We start from the raw sequence: 13,474 nt of genomic DNA on the forward strand, positions 1-13,474 counted from the left end.
TGTGTCCTTATGTCGAAGTTATACTTTTTTCATGTACCAAGATAAAAATATTTTCAAAAATCTTGTCTTTCACCTTAATATACGTTTGTAAAAAAAACGACAGAAAAATAAAATTTATTAAAATATTCACAAAAAAAATTCAACATAAATAAAGAAAAGTACATTTTTTATTGTAAAATGATGACTATGTTTAACTTCAGGGTGACAGTTTTTTGTGACCGTGTGCGCGCGCATCGTAAAAATGTATTCTCATATTTTTTCCTTAACGCCCTAAAAAGAAGTTTAGCATCGAAAATTATATCCCGTTCCTTATGTTAATGGAAACTTAGTAAAAATTCAGCACTCGCCGCCTGTAATGATGAATGAAAAGAAGGTATTTCATCAGACGTATAATTTTTTCAGATTGGTTTGATGCGTAGTGGCCGCTTGCTGGCCGAGGATCCACCGCAGGCACTCCTCAGAATGTACAACTGCATATCCCTTGAAGACGTCTTCCTCAAATTATCTAGGAAACAAGGTATGTCTAGGTATTATTAAAATCTAAGTCTAAGTCAAAATCTATTATCGAAATAAGGTTTTCTCAATAGTAATAAAACTATTTAATTAATAAAACTCTATAGTTGAACTCCGAGTTGAGTATAAGATTTGGAAACCCTTATAAGTAAAAAATACCTGTGGCAGGGTTCCCAGCTCTTCCATAAATAAACTTAATTCTAAATTCCTTAAAATAATTACATTATTTAACCTTATTCTATTTATTTTTCAACTGTCAACTTGCCTGAATGCATGAGTACGTGTGTGGGTGCAAATGTGTGAGTGAGTGTATGAGTGAGTCAGTGAGTGAATGAATGCAGCCATATATTTGTTGGCATAGGAATTCAAAATTGTAAACAGAACTATTTTAAACTCAACAATCATACGCATAGAAGGATTTTATCCGTTATAGTTTTATGCAAATTGTCTAAGACTATGTAAAAATTCACTAGATCATAAAAAATTAAATATTCATAAGCCTGTCTTACTATTTTTATCATTGTATTAAAATAATCGAACAGATTTTTTAACATCCATCATCGAAGCGTTCCGCAGTTTCATTTTCACATTACGTATTTAACAACCTAATGTTAAACGATTTATCAAATATTTATTTTTTACATTATCTAATACTCACGTTTGTATTTTCACACCAAAAAAACCTAAACGTCGTGCTGTATACGTGATTTAGTCGTTTGCTTTTTGGACTTGATATAAAATATTAAAGTTCACTTTACCGATAGACTATAGTAAATTACCTCTTCATATAATTTAAGACGTAACTCGAGTAACTATGATAAATGTTGTACGATAGCTATATAAGTCGTTATATAAGTGTTTGCGCAATGACATCTTATGAGTTCCGTGATTAATCGACGGAAATCCATACGTTACTAATAAATGAGAAATTATTTATTAATACTTCAATACGGAGAATTTTAAAGTGTGGTTGCAATAGCTCCATGCACTTCACAAATGTGCCTTTTATATTGTCTTACTACGCTATCAATAAAGTAGAAACCTTACTATGTTTTTTTAACTAGAGCCTTGGTGGCTAGACTTATACGAAAACATACAGGAATTTATTGTAATTAAACTATAATTTTAGTAAAATAATAATTCAATGTACACACTATTCACGGTCCAATGTCAATTCCAATTTAAAATAAGTAACTTATAAACCAGGAATGGAGTGGAATTCACAGTTTAGAAATTAGTAACTTACGTATAATACGCGAAAATAATCCAATTATTAAGAAGTAACAATTTTCTGCTTGGTACCAAAGAAAACAGATAGGACTGATTATTACCATGCCTTAAAAGAATGATTAATTAAACGATGTATTCAATTAAACAGAATATAACGACTTAATTGTCTGACCTATACCATACAGTCGAATCGTATCTATCAATTAAAGCAATACAGGAAAAAACAAGGGAAGGTGTAGTGATGTAAAAAATATTCAATCAATCTTCTTCAATCAATGTCTTGTTCAATAAAATATTAAGTTAAACGCGTAAATTGATCATTTTGTTATTCTTCCAATTAGCAGAGACAAAAACTCTCATTAACACATTTTAAGGCCATCTTATTATAGGCAACATAAAATTCATATAAGAAGACAAGATACATATACAGACAAGACAAACAAGAAGATACAGAAGTTTCATTTTACACTTCGAGAACCTAAACTACCTATTGTCTTATAATATTCAAAAAAAATAAAAAAACTATCTTTCTCTGTCTTTTAGTCCCAGTAAAAATCGTAATTATTATTTATTTACTTCGTGCTTATGCATATAATGATTAAAATTAATAATGTAATAGAAAACCAAATGTTCGCATCATATAAAATTTTACATTTGTTGATTTTAATTATTCCGTGCCATTCAAGCATTTATGAAAAATAATAATAATCTTATTCATGCTTCGAGACCTTGCAAAGGTTGCACGCGATCTTCAATTACATAGACATTCTAGACTTCCTATTTAAATGATATTTTAAAGTGATCGTTTTATCGTTATGACTTGCTATTTCTAATAAATACGCCATTCTTAAGGGCTGTATAACTTCAATATCTCATTACCAAGTTTTCTGCCGATAGTCTAAATTGCATACATAACTTAATTACAATGATTATAATATAGTAAAAAATAAGAGTTCATAGGCCGTAGATACAAACCATTGAAATTATTATATTATTCAATTCAAAAATTATCGATCATATTTTAATATCTTGACCAAAAATTTCGGGATAAACGCATTAAAACCAACAAAATGAGGGAGCCATGGAGGTGCTAAAATACCTTGAAATAAAATTATTTATTATACATATTTGCTTAACACTTTTCAAATAATAAGTATTGAAACATGTTTATCAGAGTAACGTTTAGTCGAGTCAGTTCTCAAATAACTCTTATAATCAATTTAAATAATTTCAGGACAAGGCAACCAGGTACCAGAAATAACAGTATCGGGCGGAGGCCTAGGACTCAACAAGATGTCTAAACGGGAAGAAGCTCCCTACGCCAATGAAGACGCGCAAGTCATCGGGCTAAACTTCCACCAGAGCAAGGAGGTTCTGATTGTTGACAACGGAGTTGGTTCCAATGGAGATGTGAGTTTTAAAAATTATGTTTGTTTACTTATCTTTTCTTATCCGGAACACTTTTGACACTTTTTTTTTACTGGTAATAGAAGGGGCAGATGTAATGCGCTTCACGACCGCGTTTATTTACTTAATGAACTCAGTTTGAGTGCATTGTTAGTCGCAGTTAGTTTGCAAAAGCACCCCAAGAAAGCCATTATTATTATTATTTTTATAAATATTAAGACAGAAGTTCTGTTACTAAGGTAAAATAAGTAAGATTTGACTATACATTATGAATATGACTGGCTACATATATGTTGAAATTTTTTAGTATGTGCTGTGAAAAGTGATTCTACATTCTGATAATCTTCTCTGTATACCAATATAAGGTAACAAACAACTACTGAAGGTTTTATCACTATCACAGAAAAATCTACCAAACTTCTATCGGTATTTTGTAATAATAGTTTTTGTTTCGTTAAACTTTCAGTTGCCAGGAAAAATATCAGAGGCTGCAACAGACTGTACCGATTGCGCTGGTAGATTTAGTGTGAGTATATTGTTTATATTAGAATAGTTTTTTTCTTAACCTTCTAATACTTGGTTTAATGTAATCTATGTTTACATGCGTACTTAAAAATTGATCTGAATAAAAGTCTGTATTATTATTATATTTTTAAATACATACATAACATATTTATCGCACTATGAGCTATTTTATGTTGTTTGGACTCGTGGGGAAATTTAAGAAATCCAAAAGATGTAAAACATTAGTTATTAGGTTTAAGTACTTAATACATCGTTAGAATAGAATTTTAAATTATTGAAAATATTTTAGATAAGGAATTTAAATGGTTTCCATTGAAAATTTCAATTTATTTTGACATTCTAATTAAATTAAGAAATACGTAATATTTTCTTATATAGTTTAAAGTTTGTCTATGATAACAGTAGACATTGTATTTATAATAATCAATTTATAAATTCCAGTTCACATCCCGAGGTAAAATTAAGGCGTTGATTCAAAAGAACTTCTTGCGGATGTGGAGAAATATCGGTGTGATGCTATTCATCTTTGCCTTACCCGTGATGCAGGTCATACTCTTCTGTTTGGCAATTGGACGAGACCCAAGCGGACTTAAACTGGTAAGACTGATAAAATAAGATATTGGATGAAAACTTTATTATCACAATTATTGCATTAAATAAAAACAATATTCGTTTATATGTTTTTTTTTACAAACCACAGGCTATTGTAAACGACGATGTTAATGTGTTCGACGGCTACTGTCCATACAACGCTTCGTGCTCTATGAAGAATCTGTCTTGCCGGTATTTGGACAATTTGAAAAATGACTCAATCATCAAAAACTATTATATTAACCTAGACGATGCAAAACAAGCTGTGCGGGAAGGAGATGCCTGGGGAGTCATCTATTTCAATGAGAATTATACCGACTCCTTGGTTGCGAGACTGGCTTTAGGTGAGAAACTTTAATATATGTACATTTTTTTTAAATATTTATTTGCACTTAGTAACAGTTTATGAATATGTTCAAATTTTTGAAGTGATAACTACTTATGAGGGGGTAAACCGCTTCGTTACGTAACGCGTTACGGCGCCAGTCTGTCTAGCTTCCTGTTCTTTCAAGAAAAGGGCAGCGGTAGGCAGGCTCGCTCGCTCATACTCTAACTCGCAGCGCTAGCCGTATTTCATACAGACGCTTTCTCCTCTGTCTACTTCGTATTTAGTGTGCGTTAGACACTTTATTAGTTTAAGTTATCACTTCTGCCGGGCCTCCCGAGACGCTCACATTTTTTATTTAAATACGGATCTTCGCTATAATTGACATAATTATTATACATTCAGTTAATAAACATTAACTGAATGTATAATAATTAATCTTAAATAAAAAATAACTTTGGCAGTTTTCATTTTCATAGGGGAATATGTAAAATAACGTGTTTGTGGTCAGAAAAAAAGTTTAAAATGCAGATATTTTTAAATAAATACGCAAGTAACTGCGAAACCTAGACGTTGTTATCAAACATTTTTAATGGTTTTCAGGTGACACGGCTGACAATGAGACAATAATGTCATCAGAGGTGGAAGTTTGGCTGGACATGTCCAATCAGCAAATTGGTTTGATGCTAAGTAGAGACATACAATTCTCTTACAGGGACTTCGCCAAGGTAATTCCCTCATGAATTTCTAAAATAAATCCAATACGTATTTACACTCAGTGATAAGTCCCGACTCTAATCTCACCCTTAAATATTCCCCGACTAGTTAATCTTTATCTAACTAGTTTCAAATTTTGGTTATATATTTAATTATATAAATATTTATGACAAGTCTTTTAAACAGGTCTGATAAATAATTGGATCTATTTCAGGGTCTTTTATCGACATGTAACTACAATCCTAAAGTGGGCGACATTCCAATCGACTTCAAGGATCCTATTTACGGTGATACAAATCCTTCCTTCACTGATTTCGTCGCGCCGGGGGTTATTCTAACGTAAGTACATATCCACAAAACGAAGAGCTTTTATTTGTATAGATGTTAGATAAACTCTCTACTTATATTGATCAGAATAACCGGCTTAGTTAGACGACATTAGCATCAGCTGTTATGATTGTACTCAATTGTTTTACTGCAACAAGCTATTTTTATAATTTAGTTGATACCTACTTCTTACAAAAAGCTTTTTACATTAGATACCTACTTAAATTCATATGGGAAGAATTCTGAACGTTGATATGTAATAGAGATACCAAAAACTTTCCTTTCCAGAATCGTGTTCTTCTTGGCTGTAGCTCTCACTTCGTCTGCTCTCATAGTGGAACGTACAGAGGGTCTATTGGATCGTTCCTGGGTGGCCGGTGTTTCCCCAGGGGAGATTTTATTCTCTCACGTGGTGACCCAGTTTGTAGTGATGTGTGGACAGACAGCGTTGGTGCTCATTTTCATGATACTCGTCTTTGGAGTGAAGAGTAATGGAAACATCGCGTATGTCGTCATGCTGACGCTTTTGCAAGGTAAACATTGCGTTAAATGTAATTTACTGTTACCTTTCTTTGCCGACATCAGCCTTTTCTACCCATGTATAAACATAATGTTTCGATTATAGTTTATACTTCCTATTAACAATCCCGTAAAACCGTGCAATCTCTTTGGTAAAGTTTGTTTTAAATATGTTTGCACCAAAAGCTTCGGAGAACATTTTACGGGAAAAGTGAAAAAGTCGCTACATATCTACGTACGACAAATTTATTGAGTGGAGAGAAGAGGAAAAGAAGGAAATAGTTTTATTAAATTGCTTAATTTTTTCGCAACTGTATTAAAAATAGTGGTTCAGTACACGTTCGGAACCGTAATTGCAACTTGTTCCGACTGTCAACCCTCACCTTCGGCTTAGCCTCGGCTCGGGTAGACATTTGTCGGAACTCTTTGCAATGACAAAGTTTCCGCACTCGTATGAAATATTATTATTATAATATAGATAATAATCGGCTGTTTAAGACTTTCCTCATAAAGAAGTTCCCCTACGGCATCAGCAACAACCTCTGCGCCTTATTGCAGATAGATATGCTGTATGCATATTGGGTGTTATAGTATCTAAAAATCTATTAAACATTATTTCAGGACTTTGTGGAATGTGCTTCGGCTTCGTGATATCAGCTGCCTGCGAGCTCGAACGAAACGCCATCCAGCTTGCCCTAGGTTCATTCTACCCTACTCTACTTCTCAGTGGGGTAATTTGGCCCATCGAGGGTATGCCATGGATCCTACGATACGTGTCTACTTGTTTACCCTTGACCCTCGCTACCTCGTCACTAAGATCCATATTGACCCGCGGTTGGCCCATAACTGACCCTGATGTCTATATGGGCTTTGTTTCGACTATACTGTGGATTTCTTTATTCTTAGTCCTTACTCTAACGATTTTGAGGTTCAAACGGGGTTAAATTAGTTTTTTTTTATTTATAAATGTTGCTTTGTAAAAACCCAGTACCATATAGCTATGGTCTTTGTACCTAGTTTGATATTTAAAACCAGTTGTTTCATACGAAATGTTGTAATAGAACCAAACAGTGAAAAAATATTTAAAATTTTACCCATCTATGATCCAAGAAAATAGTTCTGACTATTGGGTTTTTACATAACAACGATGTATTATTTATTTTTCTGGGTTTTGTATGCAAGTACTTTTTTATCTGCTGTATATGGCAACCCTTATTATACTGCTGTATCGTGGAAATAATTTGCTCAAACTGCTATGAACAATGTGTGAAATCTTTATAACCAAGAATAAAATTAAAAATATGGATACTTATGTATTTACATGTTCGGAAACTATATGTGGAAATTTGTCTACAAACCAAATCGGTTAAAATTGATTTCACACCTGCCTGGCTTATATTGATGAAATTAGATTATATTCTGTGCTAATCCCGCCAAAATAAGCCAGGCCTTAGAGTAAATGACTTTTAGTCAATGTAAATAGTAGAATAATACTATAAGGTTTTAGGGATGTTAGCAATTATGATTTGTCCAACGCTTTTCTTAGGGTCCCTTTCATACAAGGAAGGATAAGGACCCAAAAATATTATCTTATTATTACCAGAGTTTTAATTCCCTTTTAACAATAGACTATAAAATTGTCGCAACTTCATACATTTCTTATAGCTAATTTAATATTTTATATTAATGCTGGTATCTCCCTGGATGATTTCTTATATCCCCCATATAGGACTACGTTAAGTGTCTACGACTCAAAGTTACCATAGATTTAGATGGTGCCATAATGGTGATTTTTTATCGAACTTTGCGACAAAATTTTAATGTAATCGTTGATTACAACCTAAGATTTTGACACTACGCGCCATCTTCAATCGAATTATGTTCCGTAGATTATAAATATACACCAACTTGTCAATGGCAATAAGATAATCTATAATGTATAGTTTGAAATAATTTAGGTTTCATAGAAATAAGGTTGTATTTTAGACATGGCCTACATAGTAAATGTTGCCAGGTATTTTTTAAATTTTGTATTTTTTTAAAGAAAATATAATTTCGGTTAATTTTGAACGGGCAATACTTAAATGTAATTCAATAGGAGCTAGATTAGGCTAGAAGTGTCAGACTGTGATTATTTTTGCTAACATTGACATTTTGTTATGACAATTATACAATACTGTACCAAATAAGATATTGTGTTTAATAATGTAGACCTTTTTATTTAAATAAAATTCCGTACAATCTGTCATATTGATATTTTTCTTCCCTCCGTAGTCCTCTTCATAAACAATCTTGTACATTTTAAGTACAAAGCAAACACAGTTTAGTATGTGTCATTATTGATCTATCTTCGTTACTTTGTTTCACCAATAATATTTTGTCGTGATTCGAACCTAGTTAAAACGGTTATATTGTTTCGAATAATGAAGCAATCTATAAAAATAACGATTAGTATATTTCATAAAAATACATCACCAAATTACATAATTAAAATTTATTGAAGTGATGACATGTCATAGAATTACTTAGTTAAAATCTCACTAAGAGCTTTCTTCTTCTTTTGACCCTTGTTGAATTTTCCTTTCTGTAAAAAAATATCAAATATTTTTATCTTTCTTAATTTTAATACAGGTGTTACACACGATTTTTTAAGAAACTGCCGCGTATGAGCACAATTTATCTTATCTTGTCAATTAGGGTATGGAAATTAGTAATTTGCTATCAAGCCAAAAATAAAAATGAATACTTCTTCTATCGTAATTAGTATTAAAACTTTGTATCCTATACGAGCAACATATTTAAAATAGAATGAAACGTATTCTTAAAAAGCCAATGACTTGATATTTTTTCCGCTATCTTCAAAAATGTTTTATGATATTTACCTTCTTCTTTTCTGCAGTTCTTCCAACAAATTCCTTCCTCTCTTTCTTACCGAGCTTATTAGCTGGTCCTTCACCGTCATCCTGTAAAATATCAATATTTACATTATATTAAAAAGAAAAGTGATTTGCAAACGTGTGATATGACGTAACACGCATAATTCAGAATCATAGATACCGCAGCATCAACAAATGCTGAACATCAATCATTAACACCCATATCAATCCACATTACTACATAATCACTGTACTCACTCATGCATAACAAATTCATAACATTTAATGGTGACTTATTTTATTAAAAAAATAAAAATACAAATTATTACAATACGCAGTAACCTTTTTAGGTCTAGGCCTCAGATTTTTATATCTGTTTCATAATCGTTTGTTAATCTAGAATGAATAGAATGAACATAGCTGACTAAAATTGTTACGGCTAATGGCGACGTGTATCTCGCTCGTATATAATATATACATATTAATATTAAGTTTCTCATGTAAATAAAATATTTCTGTTTTTGTAATGAGAAATAAAGTTAAAGTTTAAACATAATCTAATAGGCAAGTAGGCTTCCTGTGCCTGACACACGTCGTCGACTTTTTGGATCAAAGGCAAGTCAGTTTCCTCACGATGTATTCCTTCAACGTTGGAGCTAATGTAAAAAATAAATACGGCTATAGACAGAAAGTCCATTTGTGCACAGCCGGGGTTCGAACCTCCGACCTTAGGGAAGAGAGTCACACATTGAAGCCACTAGGCCAACACTTGTCATTACTCTCTTTACATTCAACACTCTCATTACTGCAACATAAAAATTACGACCAACCTGATTCTTTCTTTTATTTGCTATTCTTCTAAACGCACCATCTTGTTCCTGGCCATTATTTCTGTCAAACTTGCCCGGTGCGTTTCTGTTAAACCCTCGGTTTCCATTACCGAAATTTCTATTTCCGAAATTTCTGTTACCACCATTTCTATCAAACCCACTGTTTCTATTATTACCAGCGATCCTGTTATTTCCACCATTTCTGTAGTTGCCATCATTTCGGTTGTATCCACCACTTCTGTTATTTTCACCACTTCTGTTATTGCCACCGTTTCGGTTCCCACCGTTTCTGTTGTCCCTGTTATTTTTGTTTCCACTTTTCTTGCTATGTATTTGTAGGCACCTATTTACTCTGAGAATTCTATTCTTTATAGTAAGATCTTCTTCGGTGAGTGCTAACGCTAATTCTACGGCATCCTTGGATTTAAAATTGACATAGCCAAATCCTGAAAGAAAATATTACCAGAACTAACTATTTAAGTAGTCTACGTATGTAATTAATTTTAACAATGTCACAATGAACTAAGTATTACAGTCATCAACTTTCTTAAAGTAAACATGAACTGTGCATTATTGGTATTAAGAACACTTTGAGAATTCTGGCATGTATCACTATTGTAATATGAGATTGGCATGCACATAGAAATCTGATTGGCGGTAGAGCGCCACAATGTGCTACTGTCACAATGAATCCATTGCTTAAGATGCAGAAGTATTCAAAATTTTAATATTTTACTTCTATATCTTACTTTGATATTATTGTCTTTGGTTAATACATTACATAATTAAATAAAACCTAAAAATTATGAACGTAAACTAATCCGAATATATAACATTATTAAACAATGACAGTTCTGAATATAATCTTGTTAAATCATAGTTGCATTATTTGAAGAATACCTTTTCCAGCACCAGTCTTCTCATCCCTTACAATGCGGACTGATTCTATTTCTCCACACTTCTCAAACTTGCCCCTTAACGTTTCATCTTCTATAGCAAAAGGCAAGTTACCAATGAATATTGAACACTTAGTATCCAATGTACCAGTTATATCACTTCGAGTCACTCGTAGATGGTGACCATCTAATACTGTGTTGTTTGCAGACAGAGCCTAAAAGGAAAAGCCCATAAGTGGAGTTAGCTGTTGTTGTTAGTTAGTTGTGTTTTAATAGTTTACTTAAGATATATGCTATTGCCTAATTTAGAAATGTGACATTTAAAAAATTATGCCTTATCACCAGCTTCTAAAATGGCAAGATACTAGACTAGGGAAGAAGCCACACTTAGGCGATATGCTAATGAAACCATTGTATGGCTCTTGAATAAAAGAAATTGGGTTTAAAGAATTGATATACATACATACACCTATTCTCCAAAAAATATTAAGAGGGCATGTGTATGTATATACTGGCATACAAGAAGTTACCTTGGCAACAAACTTTTTATAAGAAAAATGTTGATTTAAAAATGTCTTACAGCTGATATAAATTGTATTTCCTTAAAATAAATAAAAGCTTTAAAAACTGATCTATCTTTCTAGTCAACTTGTGTAAAAAACTTTACAAAAACTAACCTTTTCTACAGACTCAGGCTTCTGATATTTGACATAGACATTTACAGTTGTCCTCTCAGGATGCAATTCATTCTTGATAATTGCAAGTTTTGGAGTCATAGTTGCATCTTTTACTGGCACAGCACGAATTCTGGAAACATAATATGCTAGTTTACAGGACAAAACCACCAATTTTTATTAATTTGTTTAAATCTTTATTTTGGAAGTCTACGGTAAATCTATGATTTTATGTTGTCTCAACGGTTTTAATGATGGCACATATGAAGAAATATCTTACCTTACAGTGTCAATATCTCCATACTGACTAAATAATTTTTTAATATCCTTTTTAGTTTTAGGCTTGTAAAGCACATTCCCAATAAACAGGGTTCTCTTTATTTCATCTTCACTCTCTTCTTGAGGCATGTTTAATTTATCTGTCTTTGTTTCTTCTGCCTTCTTATTCTTCCCCTTTTTATCCGACTCTTTTTCCTCTTCATCTGAACTGTCAGCTGGCCCTATTAAATAAAATTTAGTTCAGAATAAAAATAATTGCTATTAAATTTATTCTACTCATAAGGATGATTAAAAATTGTGACAACAATATCATGAGCATGCAGAAAACCCATGGAAATATGTCAAAAAAACTGACACACTATCTATCTCCTATTGTTTTTATACATACTATATTATGGTGTTCACAGGTTTTCTAAGGATTCAAGCCCTCAATTATTCACTTTACCTTATATAAAAGAGAAGTTATCTGATTACCTGTGTCAAGAGTTTCTTTATGTTCATTCTCTGATTGTATCTCATGGTCTGATTCATGCTCAGAATCTGTATCTTGAGCAGTAATTGCATTTGGATTAACTATCATTTCATCATTGGCATCAAGCATATTTATTTCTGATTTTTCTCTAGCTTCATGTTCTGTATTCTCACTTTCCACTTCTAATTTTGGCTTATTTTTTTTCTTTTTATGTTTTTTATTATTTTTAGTTTTTATGATTTCTGTAACATTTTCATTGGAATCAGTTTCAATAACTTCTAATTTACTAGTAATCTCTTTGTTATTAGATTTTGCCTTCTTTGGAGATGTATTCATTGGAACATCTGTTGATTCCTTCTCTTCATTTGTTTCAATGTTTTCCACACTACTTTCTTGAGCTTTGGACTGTCGTCTTTTTTTCTTTTTTATTGATACCTTACTATTTTGTATATTTTCTGTGATTGCATTAGCATCATTCATTTTCATAGTGTGTTGACCATCAGTTTCTAGCTGTTCTTTTAAATGTTTCTTTGCTTTGTCTACAGCTAGGTTGGTTAAAGTGCTGTTACTTTCTTCAACTGTGGTATCCAAGTCGGGATTCTGAAATATTCGTTTTGGCGATTTCTTTACTATCGCTTTCTTTTTCTGTAAAGTTGGAGACAAGAATATGGAACGGTCATCAACGTATTCACTCCTTGGGGTGACGTTAGGGGATGGTTGGTGTTTGGTAGGAGTTAATGCTCTTTTTAATAATTTTGGCCTACTAGGCGTCACATTACCAGATACTAAAGCTGCAACACTTCCAACTACGTAATCCATGTTAATTACTTAAACTTAAAAAGATATCTTATACCCATACAGGTAATTGGTAAGTAACTTCGCAATTCCAAGTTTAAAAAAAACGCGAACACCACATGGTGCTTTAATTGACAGTTGAATAGTCGAATAACAACTAACAAGTGTCAAGTAACAACGACGAAGTCACTGACAAATTGACAATTAACATATTGTGACAGCTATATTTCGTATAAAAAACAATAAAATTTTATTACTTGGTATTACTATTTAACGCTGCTAATATATAAATTACAGCATTCTATAATAAAAGATAATTACTTGACTATTATTTATACCATGAAAACTGTCAACAAAGCACAAAACTAGCCCGGAAACTGCCAACATTATGATTTTTTCTCCTTTTTCCTAGGATGGCTTTAGAATTAAGGACCAACAATCTTTTCATTATATATGCTATTTAATATTTTAACACTCTATTGAATAGCTATGTTAGTG

At 32.2% G+C, this 13,474-nt stretch overlaps 2 protein-coding genes across 3 annotated transcripts in view; one reads left to right on the forward strand and one right to left on the reverse strand.

Annotated features, from left to right (window-relative positions):
- LOC110991264 (ABC transporter G family member 23) overlaps nt 1-8,402 on the forward strand; it is a 52,189-nt gene extending 43,787 nt beyond the window's left edge. For both annotated transcript variants that reach the window (XM_022260576.2, XM_022268637.2), the window contains 9 exons: nt 403-517; nt 2,978-3,153; nt 3,617-3,676; nt 4,117-4,272; nt 4,376-4,610; nt 5,195-5,319; nt 5,523-5,647; nt 5,924-6,168; nt 6,776-8,402. In XM_022260576.2, coding sequence (XP_022116268.2) covers nt 403-517; nt 2,978-3,153; nt 3,617-3,676; nt 4,117-4,272; nt 4,376-4,610; nt 5,195-5,319; nt 5,523-5,647; nt 5,924-6,168; nt 6,776-7,098 — 1,560 coding nt within the window. In that variant the 3' untranslated portion in view covers nt 7,099-8,402. The remainder of the gene's footprint in view (nt 1-402; nt 518-2,977; nt 3,154-3,616; nt 3,677-4,116; nt 4,273-4,375; nt 4,611-5,194; nt 5,320-5,522; nt 5,648-5,923; nt 6,169-6,775) is intronic.
- Nucleotides 8,203-13,133, reverse strand: LOC111003410 (RNA-binding protein 34). Its single transcript, XM_022274311.2, has 7 exons — nt 12,184-13,133; nt 11,711-11,930; nt 11,434-11,563; nt 10,761-10,971; nt 9,861-10,306; nt 9,037-9,117; nt 8,203-8,738 (listed from the first exon to the last, which is right to left on the reverse strand). Exons 1-7 carry the CDS (start codon nt 12,998-13,000, stop codon nt 8,676-8,678), a joined length of 1,968 nt encoding a protein of 655 aa, XP_022130003.2. The 5' UTR covers nt 13,001-13,133; the 3' UTR covers nt 8,203-8,675.
- Between the last annotated feature and the right edge of the window lie 341 nt (nt 13,134-13,474).

Source organism: Pieris rapae, chromosome 2, assembly GCF_905147795.1.
Source record: "Pieris rapae chromosome 2, ilPieRapa1.1, whole genome shotgun sequence".
In the NCBI taxonomy this organism is placed as follows: Eukaryota; Metazoa; Arthropoda; class Insecta; order Lepidoptera; family Pieridae; genus Pieris; species Pieris rapae.